The sequence below is a fragment of the Pteropus medius genome, unplaced genomic scaffold (assembly GCF_902729225.1).
Source record: "Pteropus medius unplaced genomic scaffold, Ma_sr-lr_union100, whole genome shotgun sequence".
Classification (NCBI taxonomy): Eukaryota; Metazoa; Chordata; class Mammalia; order Chiroptera; family Pteropodidae; genus Pteropus; species Pteropus medius.
Window position 1 is genome coordinate 6978349 of NW_024352787.1, and position 15497 is coordinate 6993845.

General features: G+C 30.1%; 1 protein-coding gene across 2 annotated transcripts in view; it reads left to right on the forward strand.

Moving 5' to 3' along the window:
• Positions 1–15497, forward strand: part of SEMA3C (semaphorin 3C) — a 159237-nt gene that overhangs the window by 88614 nt on the left and 55126 nt on the right. For both annotated transcript variants that reach the window (XM_039849325.1, XM_039849326.1), the window contains exons 6-10: positions 4693–4783; positions 8585–8704; positions 10113–10255; positions 12926–13040; positions 14964–15033. In XM_039849325.1, coding sequence (XP_039705259.1) covers positions 4693–4783; positions 8585–8704; positions 10113–10255; positions 12926–13040; positions 14964–15033 — 539 coding nt within the window. The remainder of the gene's footprint in view (positions 1–4692; positions 4784–8584; positions 8705–10112; positions 10256–12925; positions 13041–14963; positions 15034–15497) is intronic.

Consider the following 15497-nt stretch of genomic DNA (forward strand, 5'->3'; position numbering starts at 1 on the left):
GGAATACTCATCAATTATTCAGTTTTATTTCTGAGACACTATCCACCACCTTTTATCTGCCTGTCAAATAGCAATTCATCGGTCCTCAGAGAATATCTTATTGGCCTACTTCACATTTAGAACAACACACACTTTTATTATAGCCCATGACTCTTCCATTATTTTGGGAGACTGATTCAGAGCTTTCCTAGAGCATTTTAACAGTGCTCATCTAAAGAGCCTACAATCCTTGCTACATCATTTCCTAACCATGGTTCTCTTCTGTCTACTATCTTTGTTCTCTGTCTTCTGTCTCGGAAAAAGGTAAAGCAACACATGTAAATAATGACTTCAAATAATGAATACAACATTAATTAAAAATAATTATTGGTCAATTTGGGTGTGCATTCTTGGAATATTACCACACCTTATCTCTGGTTTTATCAGATATCTTCATAACATTTGTTCCAACAATTAAATACCATTTAAGCCTCTGACCCTGCCACTCACCAAGTAGATAACCTTACCTTTGACTGATCAAGAATATCACAGATGACCAAGAACATCCCAGGCATCCAAATTATTTCCTGTGCTTTTGAAACAAATGAGTCACCAAACTGCATCTTTTTGGGTTTTCCTCTTGTCAGAAGAAAAGTTGTGCTCATCAATAAAGCTCTTTGGTTAATAAATTTTATCACTCTGTTTTATATTTTAATTCCCTTTCCCCTGCATTTACTTTTGTTTTCTTTTTTAGGAATAGAATTATGTTTCTTTTCCTTAAAATTCTTTCTTGGATCTGTGACTTTTTAAGACTCTTCTTTCTTTCTCTTTACTTCATTACGAAACCTCTCAGACTAGTAGGCTATACTTTTAGTTTTTATATTTCTATTTTTCATGTCTTTGTTAAACCTCTCTTTATCTTTCATTACAAGCCATTAATTAAAATTATTTCCTAATGAGAAAGATTTCTCAATTATCAATCAACTCCCCTAGTCAACATCCTTTCTCCTAGTCCAATCTGTAACATGGTGGTCGTGCCCTCTATTTCTCAGTGCCTTCACTGACTCATAAAACCGTGGGATATTTTGCTATGCCTTCTTTTTAATTTTTCACCACCAACTCTCTTTCCTGTCTTGTTATTTTCTCTTATTAATTCAACCTACAAATGTTTTTATTTAGTAAGAATAATGGCAGAAACTCATGTCAGAACTTGTTAGCTATTTTTAAGATATTTGTATTTTTCTTGTTTTAAAGGAGAAGCGCCTGGAACAATCGTAAGCTGAAAATAGCTTAAGCAGAATTGAACTGTCACTTGCGTGTTATTTTACAAATGATTTAGGGTGGGGAGTGGTTGGGAGGTCTGTGATTGGTGAGATCAGTTAGAGAGTTGATGTAGTAGGCTAATAAAGAGGTTATTATACTCAGGTGGTGGCAATGAAGACAGAAATAGACATGAAGTATAGAATAGTATAGGTGATATTGGTGGATTTGGCTATGGAAAAAGAAATATAGTGTAGATGCTGACTTTTTTGTCGTCGTCGTTTGTATCTTTGGCCTCTTTAATTATATAGTTGCCATGAACCAAGATGTGAAACACTGAAGGGAACCATGTTTGAGGTTAAGATTATGCGCCTAGGTTTGATTCTTTTAAATCCGATATGCTGTTGAAAGATACAAGTAAATATAAAGTAGGCAGTTGAATATAAAGTTGGCTATATCAATGCTTGAGTCATTGCTTTATAAGAGCAACTGAAGCTCAAGCAAAGAGTGAGGTTAATTATGCAGGGAGAGTATAGTGTGAAAAAAGAAGAGTGACTGTGGTTGAGACTTCAGGATGTCCTAACTTTATGGCCAGATGGAGGAAAATAGACTTACAAACAATAGTAAAAAGGAACAGCCAGAGAAATGGGTGGAGGGGAGGAGGAAGCAAGAGTGTGTTGGTTCTGGGAATAAAAATAAATCATTTAAAAAAGATAGAAGTGGGCAACAATCTCTAATACCACTGAGAATCCAAGTAAGGTGGGGTCTGAAAGTCAGCACTGAATTGTAGAGCATGATTGTCAGTAAGGATCTCATCTAAAAAGATTCTAATAGAGCAGTTGAAGTTCAGTGCCCAATCGAAGTGCATTGAGAAGGAAGTAAGAAGTCAGGAAATGCTGATGAGTACATGAAATTCAAGAAATGTGACTCTGAAGGAGAGTAATGTGTAGGAGCTGAAAGGATTGTTTAAACTATGATGTAAAGGATACAGTTAATAAGATCAAAAAAAGAGAAGGCATAATGGAAAGTATAAGTTGCCTAAGAAGATTGGAAAAGAATAAATCCAAACATTGGTGGAAAGATTGTCCTCAAAATAAGAGAAATAGTTCCTCTCCTGAATTAGTGGTTGTATTAGTATATATATGTTTATGTGTTTGTTAATCAGAAGTTAAAGCTGTCTCATTTAAGAACTTGACTTTCACAGCAACATGAGTATCATGTGAGCTGAGAATAAGTTAGGAGATTTGACTATGTGGCAATGATTCGAAATCATTAATGGAAGAACCAGTTGACAAGAGTGCCCATGAAAGGCTGCTGAGAAGTATAGTACACAGGGTTCATTTTGGATTTGTGATCACGAATCTATACCATGTTAAATTTACCTTGTTGGATCATCTTCTGCAAAATGCTTAAGAAATTTGGAGGCAAGTATGGAGAACAAAGATAGATGTGTCTTCCAGTCTGTGGATGCAATGAGTATATCTCAGATTCAAGGAACTTAATATTTTTGCAAAGAAATTATTGAAATTAAAAAGTTTTGAATCTAAACTGGTTAATAAAGAAAGTCAAAAAGAGAGAATGTTGATGACTTGGGAAAAATAGAGTTCTTAAGAAAGGAGTTCAAAGAATTGTCGCAGGGTCCTTGAATCAGAGATTATTCACGTGGACCATATCTCTGCCTGTTGATAACAAGATCTATAACTGTGTGAATACAAGGATGTTGTGTAACCGAGGAGCAGGTCAGTGGAGAGCAAGTATTAGCTAAGCAATCTCACCAATTCCTGCAATGCCAACTTTCACTTTTTGCATCAAATCTACGTACATTTCTGACTAAAGAATCATAAACAGTCTTACTAATTTTATTGTTTTTCCTCAAGTTTATTATCATTTATTTAGTTTAGTCATTGTATAAATAATGACCTTTTAGAAACCAGATGTGGTTAGGAGCCGGGAGACTGAATTTTAATTTTCATTTGTCAGTGTTTAGCTACATGGTCTTGGGCAAGTCATATTCACATCTGTAGAGTTAATTCATTGAAGAGGATCATGTTGTAGGACCTTTCCAGGCTAAAGTACTGTGATTCTTTTTAAGCTCTGTGCATCTCTTTTGCCTAAGGAAAGTCCCGCCACTACATCAAAATCAATATAACAAAATGAACGAGTTTTATTTTCTTTAAGGATTCAAAACTTCAGATTCATCTTTGTTTTCATCATCTTCCTGAATTGCATCCAATTTGTAATTGAATGCCAAGCTATGCTGATTTTTACTTTACAAATTCTCTTGTATCTTTACTGCTCTTACCATGACCACTGAGATTCTGGCATGTCAGTTTATTATTACTTAAGTCTTGGACTACTGCAGTTGAAAACCAATCTATTTTCTTGAATCCTGTGTCTGTTTTTTAACTGCCATTCTCAATCTTCTTAAAGCACAAGGTAAGGCCCCATCATCATAAAGCAGCATTTTGATCCTTTCGTTTTCATACTGAAAAATACTGAGCTGACGTTACTTTTAGGATAATTTTGAAAAATCTTAGTTTGATAATTACAGTCCTCCACCATCAAATAAACTAACATTTTTTCATTGAATTTTAGTAGTAGCTTTTACTAATTTACATAAGAAAAAAGATAAATATATCAACAAAACGTTCCCTCTCAGTGAGACTACAACGATCATTATATTTCAAACTAAACTCATTGCCCATAGTCCGTGGGCTTCCCTCGTCGCATTCCCTGCTTAATATTTCTCCTAAGCACTGGGCACTATCTAATATACTCTAGATTTTATGTTTTTATTCCCTTTATTTTCTACATTGACATATTTATATTCTCCAGCATTATATTATAAATTACTTGAGGGTAAAGATTTTTGTCTATTTTGTTTACTATATCCCAAATGTTTTGTCACTGCCTGCTACCTAGTCAATGCTCAATATATTTTTGTTAAAAAGATGAGTAAATGAAGCATTTTTATCTAAATTATGAATTACTGTGTTAAGTCTGGTATAATGCTTTATATAACTAAATTAACTGGTAACAAAATTTTATGTTTAAAAAAGTCTTGCCTGTTTTGGAAATATTGTAATTCTGTACACATTCTTCTTCTGTGGACAGTTTTCTGCATTTGGTCAATGTCCAACTTAACTAGTTCAGGTTTACAGTAATCCTTAATTTCCAAATGTTTTTTACTAATATTGATTTGAGGAAAGCTTGTCGAATTAACTCTATTGGGAATGTAATAGGATAAGAATTTGACCTACTGAGGTTAGCTTGCAATTTATCAGTGGATTTTTTATATTGCCTCAAGAAAGTCTTAACATACTAAATTGGGAAGGCATGAGCAACCAAGTAGAAAACTTATGGTGATGATTCGTTTTACTAAAGAATAATTTGTTAACTAAATATAAAGTTATTTATTATTACTACATTTTTCAATTTTATCTATATTTAAAGGACCAAGTTTTCATGATTGACTCCAAATGTGAATCTGGAAAAGGACGCTGCTCTTTCAACCCCAATGTAAACACAGTGTCTGTTATGATCAGTAAGTGAAAAATCAAAGAGGGAGGGGAAAATAAAAGAGGGAAGGAAAAATAAAAGAGGAAATTAAGGAAAATAAATTTATGACACGGTATGCTCATTTTTTATAATTGCATGGACGATAGTACATGCAATAATAGAAAGGAAGTTGTATACTGAGAAATAGAGATTCTAATTTCTCATTTCCAAGAATATTCATGATTAAATGATAAGCATTAATTTTCATATAATATGGCAGTGCTGACTTCCTAGAGCAAGTCAACAATTTACAAAAAAGAAAGTCCGTATATGTATATAAATCTCTATATTAATGCATAATAATTTTCATTGTTTTCTGTAGTTATCTTCTAGAATTGAATATATCCACTTTTCCCCCTATTTTAGTAATCATTACAAATCATTAAAAATGGTGTTTCTTTCAAATGAAAGAATGACAAAGTGCATGTGTTAGCCAAGTGCATTCTCTGTGGATTGTCTAGAAGTTGCTGTACTAAAAAAGGGATGATGATAAAGTCACTTTTTCATTTTCTCATTTTAGATAAAATATATCAGCTAAAAAGCAGGCACAATTGTTTGCTGCTACTTATATTGACAAATCAATGTCTTTGAATCTCAGTTATCAAATGCCTTTATATAACTTACTTAAAAGACATTCTCGTCTGGTTAATTAAGATACTTCTAGAATATGTCTGCTTTAACATAAGTTGACTGTGGGGACAAATCTTGGATTTCAGTGTTGACTATACAGTAGATGCTTTTCTCCTTTTGCTTTCTCTGTATATTGCTAGTGGTAAAATTACATCATTTGACAATAGAACAGTGGAGAAATAATTATTGTGTTCAAAATGCTTTGCCTCATTTAAAGAGGCAACCCATCTTTCTTTCTCATATCTGGAAACTAAATTAAGACAGGCACATCTAAGACTGACTAAATTATGAGCTTGGAAGTTATCCAGTGAATTATTTCCATGTGGTCATTCAGGTTGGGCAGGGAGGAGACGAAAATATATCATTAGGACAAAAAATTAGACAACTTTGCAACTACCAGATATACAAATATATCTGATGCAAGGTCTTCAGATACATTTCTAAATTTTATTTAATAAAAGCAGTGCTTTGGAAGTCTTTTCTTCCTTAAGAAGGAAATTTTGTTTACCTTTAGAAACTATATGATATACATACATATAATACTAGTTAAATATATAGAGTTTTCATTTATTTCAAGTTAAATGCAATAAAAATAAACTTCGAAGATTTATTAAAGCTAACATTGGAGTTTTATCTCCTCAAATATTTTTTAGAATAAAAAAGGGTTAGAATAAGACATTATGAATCTCCCTGTTAAATTTGTGGTAAGCTATTTAATAGTTTTGCCCTCAGAGAACTGGATTTTTTATACAAAATTAAAGTTAGTTATTGGCCTTTATTTTTCAAGGACCTGAGACTTCAATTTCTATGCTTATGTTCCTATACTACCTTTTAATATTTAGATAAACATTACAAACTACACTGTTAATGAAAATCATTAAACAATATGCTTAACTTAAAAACTGAAGCCAAAAAGAGCAGGAAGCCTTATAAGCTTGTATTTGTCATTTTATTTGTTCTATTGATTATCTCTCTAAAACAATTTCCAATATTGTCTCCAATATTGCAGAGTAGATTTGTGCAGTCATCTATCTCACTCCACCATATAGTACATTATCATTTGTGTTCAATCGTAATGCACTAAATAACACAGATTAGTTAAAAGATTTCTATTAAAGTGCCATTGAAAATTAGAATTCCAGTTTCACAATATGTGGCATCTAACCCAATGTGAAAGTTTAGTGCTCTTTTGCTGTTTTTAGTCATTGTTGTAGCACAACAAAGAAGTCAGATTATATCTCTTAAAGAACCTACCAAAAACCTCATAAAATTTTTCTGGTCAGTGGAAGTACAATTGGAAAACAAAAGCATTTTAAATTAAAGTTAAAAGGCATGTTTATCTTTGGATAAATCTTATGAAGAAATTCTGAATAAAAAAACCTACTTTCAAACAAAATTCTTTCCAAAGTGACATGAATTAAATATTTTTTATAGAAAATAAAGCAGAAATTTTATTATCGCAAACCTTCTTTAATGTTACTAAGAAATTTAAGACAGGAAATGAAGTCAGGCATGCAGGCTCTTGTAAGGTTTAAGACATAACTAATAAGGTTCTATGCAATAGGATTAGAATCAGCCCTCTTCTCCATACACCATCCTCTGAGTGTCCTTTATACTTTCCTTCTTGGAGACAGATATGATAATTGATAGCTGTGCTATTCAATCTGTCGAGTAACAGGAATTTGGAACCCACTGTTTTCGGGATGGTTGGGTACGACAAGTATAAAATAATTAATTACAAAGTTATTTTAATTTAACAACCATTGTATCTACAGAATACTTGTATAGATGGTCCATAAATGTTCACAGAATTTTAAAGAAGCTAAACTGCTCAAAATGTTTTCATGTACATTTTTGTTATTTCCCTATAATCTGTTCCCATGAGCTTTAGGTCCCTACTAGGAAGCAGAACTGGGCAACACAATGCCTGCTATGCCCACTTGCTAACTGGTAGGGGTCCTAATCATTCCCTGGTGAGCACATATTAAAAACATTCCATTCTCCATTCTATCCTGGGCTAGCTGATATTTCTTGTTACTAAACAGTGAACTTAGAGTGCTTCAAAATGTTCCACTACTGCCAAAATGACCACAATCTGAAGGTAGCCAGGCACTAATTCTAGAACATCAGTCAAAGAACACAGCTGCATGGTGGTTCAGTGGGCCACACCTGATAAATTTTATTCTTTTTAAAATAGATATTTAACTACCGTTTTATACTTTAGAGTTACACATACTAAGTTAATGTTACTGTCCTTACTGGGATAAAGATTTAAATAGATTTTAACAAATTGCTAAATCTTAAATGTTACATATACAGATTAAAATATCTGATTATTCCACTAATAATGATAATTTAACTTAATTCAAAAGTATCTTTTCTTGTTTCTACATTGTATTTTTTATGACTTAACATGTTAAGCCATATGTGGTTTACTAATATTATATTATTAACATAATTTAATATATTATATGTCACAGTTGAAAAAGTAGTGTCTTGTTTACCTTATAGAAACCTTCTATAGCACTCAAAATTAAAACATATACTTTTAACGATGAAATTATTTTATCATTAATAGTATTTTGACAATTTTAATGTTGCCTTTATGTCATGAAATAATAATAAAAATTATTATTTTTAATTTATTCAGTAAAATCAAAGAATTTTTAATATGTGGCAATAATTTTTGAGATCATAATTGAATTCCTATATTTTACCGATGAGAAGATTGAAAATCAGAGTGCTAAATAACTTAGCCCTAATTCCCAATTTAATAATTACTACCAAAAATAGAAACCAAGTTTTCTGACTCTTACATCTTTTATTTATTAAAAGAAAGTAACATTTAATTAAGCCATTTTGTAATCTTCTCTATATATGTTATTCTGCCATTTCTGATACACACAGTATAAACTTGAGTATAATTAAGTACAGACAGAGGAATTTTTATTCCTATGTAGAATAAAATTGTTTTGGTAATCATACAGGCAATAATGAGGTCAGATTAAACTATCGAATTTTTTATTTGGTGGACAATGTAAACCAATTAATAATTATAAACACTCTGTAATATAGGGATGATCTAATAAGCAAGTTCTTGATTTTTAAAACAGTCTTAAAAATATTTACAACTTTGTTGACATTTTCTTTTTCATAGATGAGGAGCTTTTTTCTGGAATGTATATAGATTTCATGGGGACAGATGCTGCTATTTTTCGAAGTTTAACTAAAAGGAATGCAGTCAGAACTGATCAGCACAATTCCAAATGGCTAAGTGGTAAGAAAACGTTTCATGCATTTTTTTGAGAATCATGCTTTAAACTAATTTAATTCCATAGTAAAAATTAGGTTAAAATGGTTAAAATATTATAATCAGGCCATGACATGAATAACAATAATTCTGTACTTTATGGTTTTAAATATTTAGAATAAATAATTGCAATTATTGATAATTCGTATTCTCTTTATTAACCATCATACAATTATCATAGGATATAGAATAAATAAAAATGACAGTGATATTTATCATACATGCCCATATACAACAATCTTCTCCGATTGTTTCTGTAACATATTACAATTAAATATGCTATTTACTATTTAGTTTGCTTGATATATTTTAATAATGTCTTATCTGATTTTTTTTCTAATTTCATGAAAGATATAATGAATAAAGTATATTCAGAAACTTCTATTTGTTTTATACTTAGATTCTAAAATTATAAAACTGGTGTTTTTTTTTATAATTTGACTAATACTTAATAGAAATTATAGGTATGATAGTTTTATGATTATCAGTATTCAACTGCTTCTAGTTCTCAGGATCACATGGAATTTACATCATGAAAGGTGCTCATCTGACTTTAATGCACAATTTCAATCTGTTGCTGTTGTTTAGAGGAGGAAGAAACTACTAAAATTTTTATCATTTCTCCCTGGGGAAATTTTCTAGCTCACCCTAAATTTGGCAATTCACTTAACATTGCACTGTTAAGCACTAATTGTCACAGTTAAGCATCTTATTTCATTGGTAGACCAGCACAAGAAAGCATTGATTGTCCATTTACTTCTTCAAATTATTCCTCAGTACATCTGGAAACAGAGTATCCTAAAAGTTGTTTTGTTCTTGAAATAGGGAATCCCTCTATGTCTTCAAATGACTTCATTTTTTTTTCCTTAAAACATTTCCTTTTTATTTCATATGCTGTATTTTAAGAAAAATGTGTTTTTTAGATCTTGGACTCCCAACTCCTCCTGCTTCAATGAATTTGAGTTTATATGCACTAGACTGAAAACCACACTTTGAAAAACAAGTATCTTTTTTTTTTTTTTCTTATGAAATGACCATCAGATTCCATGGGAAATAGCTGGTAGAAAAGTTTTTCCAATTTTTTAAAATTCATCAGTGCACAAAGATTTTTTTGCATTTACTGAACTTCCAGAATGTATTGAAGACATAGAAAAATAATTGAGCTGTTATACCATAGCTGTATTTTGTGGCACTTGACATCCCAAATGAGGCATATTGACTAAATACAATTACTGCTTTTAGACTTTTTGCCTATTACCATTGGATTATTTTTCTGTACCAAAGAAGAAGAATGCATGTGCCTGTGGTCTACTTGGATGAATAGAAGATGGATTTTCATCATGAATATACATATAGTCTTTGTTATCTTTTTCAGAACCTACGTTTGTGGATGCACATGTCATCCCAGATGGAACTGATCCAAATGATGCTAAGATTTACTTCTTCTTCAAAGAGAAACTGACTGACAATAGCAGAAGCACAAAACAGATATATTCCATGATTGCTAGAATATGTCCTGTAAGTATTAATTTGGTTTTTAAATTCAATTTATTTAAACTAAAACAAAAAACATTCACCCATTTCTCCCACACCTAACTCTGTCTCTTGCAATCACCAATCTATTCTCTGTATGTATGAGCTGTTTTTTATAATTTTTGCTTTAGATCCTACATATAAGAGATCATATAGCATCTGTCTTTCTGCATACGACTTATCTCATTTAGCATAGTGGTCCATCCTCATTGTCACAAACAACAAGATTTCATTCTTTTTTATGGCTGACTAGTTTTCCAATGTGTATATATTACATTTCTTTAACATTCATCTGTTGATGGACACTTAGGTTGTTTAACTATCTTGGCAGTTATAAATAATATTGCAATGAACATGGGGTGCATATATCATTCTTTAGATAAATGCTCAGAAGTGAAATTGCTAGATCATGCGATAATTCTATTTTTAATTTTTTGAAGAACCTCTATACTGTTTTCCATAGAATCGGTGGCACCAATTCACATTCCCACCAACAGTGCACAAGGATTCTTTTTTCTCTACATCCTTGCCAACACTTGTTATTTCTTGCCTTTTTGGTAATAGCTACTCTAACAAGTATATGATGATAACCCATTGTGGTTTTGATTGACATTTCTCTGATGATTAGTTATTTTGTGTATCTTTTCATGTACTTATTGGCCATCTGTATGCTTTTTTAGAAAAATATCTATTGCAATCTTCTGCTCATTTTTATGGATTTTTTTTTTTTTGCTATTGAGTTGTGTGAGTTCCTTACATTATTTTTATATTATCTCCTTATCAGATATATGATTTACATTATATTTTCCCATTTAGTAGGTTGCCTTTTCATTTTGTTGATGGTTTTCTTTGATGTGCAGCTTTTAATTTGATGCACTCCCTTTGTTTATCGTTGCTTTTTTTTGTTTGCTTTTGGTGTCAATTAAAAGAATTATTGCCAATACCTATGTCAAAGAGCTGCTGCCTGTTTTCTTCTATGAGTGTTATGGTTTCAGGTCTTACATTCAAATTTTTAATCCATTTTAGTTAATTATTTTGTATAATGTAAGAAATTGGCCCAATTTCATTCTTTTGCATGTGGCTGCCTGATCTTTCCAACATCATTTATTGAAAAGACTAATCTTCCCTCATTTTACATTTTCACCCCCTGATCATAAATTAATCAACTATATATATATATATATATATATATATATATATATATATGATTTATTTCTGGGCTCTCTATTCTGTTGCATTGGTCTATGTGTCTGTTTTTATACTAGTTAACATACTGATTTGACTACTATAGCTTTGTAATATAGTTTGAAAGTAGGAGTGTGATAACTCCAGATTTGTTCTTTCTCAAAATTGCTTTGACTATTCTAATCTGAAAAAATCCTAAGGAATTCAAATTATATAAATGTTTTATTTTTCCAGTATTTATCTTTCTATTTTTCTTATCTGCTATTATAAATTAATAAAATATTTAGAGGAGATACTTTAATTTAATGTTTATTCACATCTGTCATAAGAGATAAACACCTTATTTCGGCAAAGATCTTAATTCAAGATAATATTTTGGTTGTGGTTTTAACAATTTTGATTAATTTTTGCTTTTCTATTTAATGTATTACTATTAAAAACAAATAGCTAAATTATATATTACAGAAAGTAATAGTAATTCTTATGAATAAAATATAGTAAAACCTCAGTAGAAAATAATTATTGAGGAATTATCTACAACAGTGAAAATTAGAAAATCCTTTAGTAAAATACAGTTTTAATTATAAATATTAAGCAAAATATTCTTATGTATAAAGTAAGTAAATAGTGCAACTCAAATAAACTCATGATATCTAATCATATAGGAGTTTTACAGGTTTGCCCTGACATTTATGATTAGCATCTTTTGTGTAAAATTATTTCTTAAAGAATTCAGTGTTTAAAAATAGTTTATCTTTAAATATTACAACATTCCACTGATCATGGAACTCATCTGCTTCTTAATCATTTGGAACAAGGCAGTAAAACCAGCAGAAGAGGTGAAAGGGTTCTGGACATAGAGAAAAAAAAAATGTCATCAATAGAGACAATTCGTAAAGGATCCCAATGCCATTTTCCCTGTTCCGGATGGAGAAATATTGTATTAAAGCATCTGATTAGGAATATTGAGAAGTAAATGAAAAGAAATTAAGAAGAAAAGAAAATAGAACTATTGGGGACCATTTGGTGTTAAGTACAAATCAACTCTCCTGACTGCAGGAGAATCTTCAAGCTTCACGATATACAATAATTATGTTTATATTGAAGACAATGTAAAGAAAAAGCAAATTAAATTATGTGTTTTACATAATATTTTACATGTATTTCCATTATATATTATTAAACTTATAAAGCTTTAGGGCATATATTCATTAAATTTATTTTTGAAACATTTTCAGTTGATATCATACTGTAGGAGAATAATAGTATAACTCTTGGCTATTTTATAATATTATTATAGATCTTAAATATTCCTCTCTATTAATTAACTCTATTAATATCCAAATGGAGTTAACACATCCATCCTTCAGACTATAACGAATCCCCAACTAATAAGAATCCCAGTTGAATTTTTAATAAACTTAAGTATTTATTTAAGCAATCTGAAATGTGTTTACAAAATAATTTCAGAATGATACTGGTGGACTGCGTAGCCTTGTCAACAAGTGGACTACCTTCTTAAAGGCAAGGCTGGTGTGCTCGGTAACTGATGAAGATGGCCCAGAAACACACTTTGATGAATTAGGTACATAGATGTTAATTTGAAAAATGTTTTTGAAAGAGAGTTTGTAAAGTTTATAAAATTCAATAAGTTCTCAGAAGAGGATGTATTTTACATGAATGTTTTCAGCATAAACAATGTGCTCATTTGAATTAATGATCTATATACTGTTAATAAATATCCTTAAGTATTTTTTAAATCTATTTTCTCAGAATACACTGCTGAAACATTTAGTTAATTGAATTCACCATGATATATGAATGAGAGTGTGTATGTATGTGTAAGAGAGAAATGTACCTGTATACTACATATAAGTAATGTAGTATACACTACATTATGTGTAAGAGAGAAATGTACCTGTATACTACATATAAGTAATATGTTTGTACTTTCTAAAATGTGTATTTCATATGTATTTAAATTCTTCCATTCTGTTTCAAATAAGTTCATATGAGAATATAGCTGTATATTTTTACTATTGTAATTAATGGACAGAATAGAGGTTAGATGAAAAAGTGTGAGTAGAAATTAAACTTGTGCTCTAATCTTAGTTCTTCTTGGTGACTCTGGAATTAAGTATTTTCAGCATGTGTGACATGTGGAAAGTTCTACTTTGAGGATCAAATAAGGACTAACAATCTGATTCCTTTGTACCAAGGAACAGCTTTCTTTTTGATCAAAATAATTTGGTACTCATTATAGTATACTAGTGCCATTTAGTGACTTTTATTTTGCTTTAAATCATTAAAATGTAAACTACCAGTTATCCTTAGATATTGAGACAGGTGAAGAGGTAAGCAATAAAAATGTAATATATGTGGAAAAATTTACTGTCTCTAATAGTTATAAAAACTGAAATAAATAGTCGGTCTCCTCAAAAACCATTATGTTGATCATAGAAACAAAAGTTTGTGTCAACTTTTCTGGAAAAAGGTTCTAAGTATGATTTTGCATTATAACCTAGTCACTCATTATTTCTCTCAAAATTCTTTTCAAGTATGTTTATGTTTCAGTGACAGGATATTTCAGTCTTTCTTGTTTTTTAGGGAGAGCTAGATAGTATCAGCTTTTGTTCACATATAGAAAGGCTAATGGTTATTAATTTATTACTTAAGAGGTCTTAAATTCATTGTGAATTTAAAATAAATAACTTTTTCTCTGTATTCCTCAGCAGGAATCTTATTTGCAAAAATGTAATTAAATACTAAGACATTTCTTGTAATCTTGACAATTGATTATTAACTGCAGTTTTCTATCAGAAATTTACTTGTCGGTTTTGTTATATATTACTGTATCTTATTATCTATACCATTGTCTTTGCTTTAATATACTTTAAACTTGTTTGGGAGATTGTTGATTAAATAAAAATATCACTAGCAACTTTGACCATAAGCCAAAAAAATGGCTTTATGGCTTTATTTAGTATAAAGAAAAAAGTCACTGTGAAAAAGTATTCTATGTTCCAACTTCTAACTGTAGGTCCAAAAGAATTTGAGATTTGTAATACTTTTTAAATTAAAAATATATATATATATATATATATGTTATCATTAAAAGATATTTAGAAAATGCAGTAAAAAAGAAGAAATGGGAAAATTTCTATAGCTCTGCTAACCAGAGACACTACTTGTAATCTTATTGAATTCTGGTGTATAGTTTAAGTTTTACTTGGTTTTAGTCTATATTATATGCACTGTGCCTTTTCTACTTAATATTATTTGATTAGCACTGTTTCCATAATGTTATAATTTTCATAAACCTCTTTAGTATTTGTATAACATTTTATTTAATTTTCTTTACAATGTTCATTTAGTTGTTTCAAATTATAACGATGCTGCAGAATATCTTTCTGACTAATACTTTTCATAAATGAAATTTTTATAGTAAATTTTTTTAAATACAGTTAATATTTGGAACCTTTAAAAGAATGATATTTTCCTTTTATAGAGGATGTGTTTTTGCTTGAAACTGATAACCCAAGGACAACACTAGTATATGGCATTTTCACAACATCAAGGTAATTATTAAACAATTATATTTTATAAGTTAATAAAATTTATTAAGCAATAATAATTATTATAAAAGCATTCTTTTCACTTTAATTTTACATAGCATTTAGGATGTCACCTTCTCATTTTATTACTTTTGCTTGATTACCAAACTATATTTAAGCTGAACTAACACTTGCAAAATAGTTTTGTACAGGATATTTATAATGATTATATGATATTTTTCACACACGCAAAAAAAGGAATTATAATGCAGGAATAAAGTATACTGGATATTTTAAGGAAATAATTTGAAGATTCATGATTCGAATAAAACTTTTGGCACTTCTATTAAAATAATTTTTACTTCTGGAGCAATCTAAAATGACAGCTATTGAGAACTTTTCTCTAACTTCTAATCATCTACTGCCTTCATGGATGAATTAAATGTTTTAATGCTTTATATATTAATGGCTCATTTCAAAACAGACGT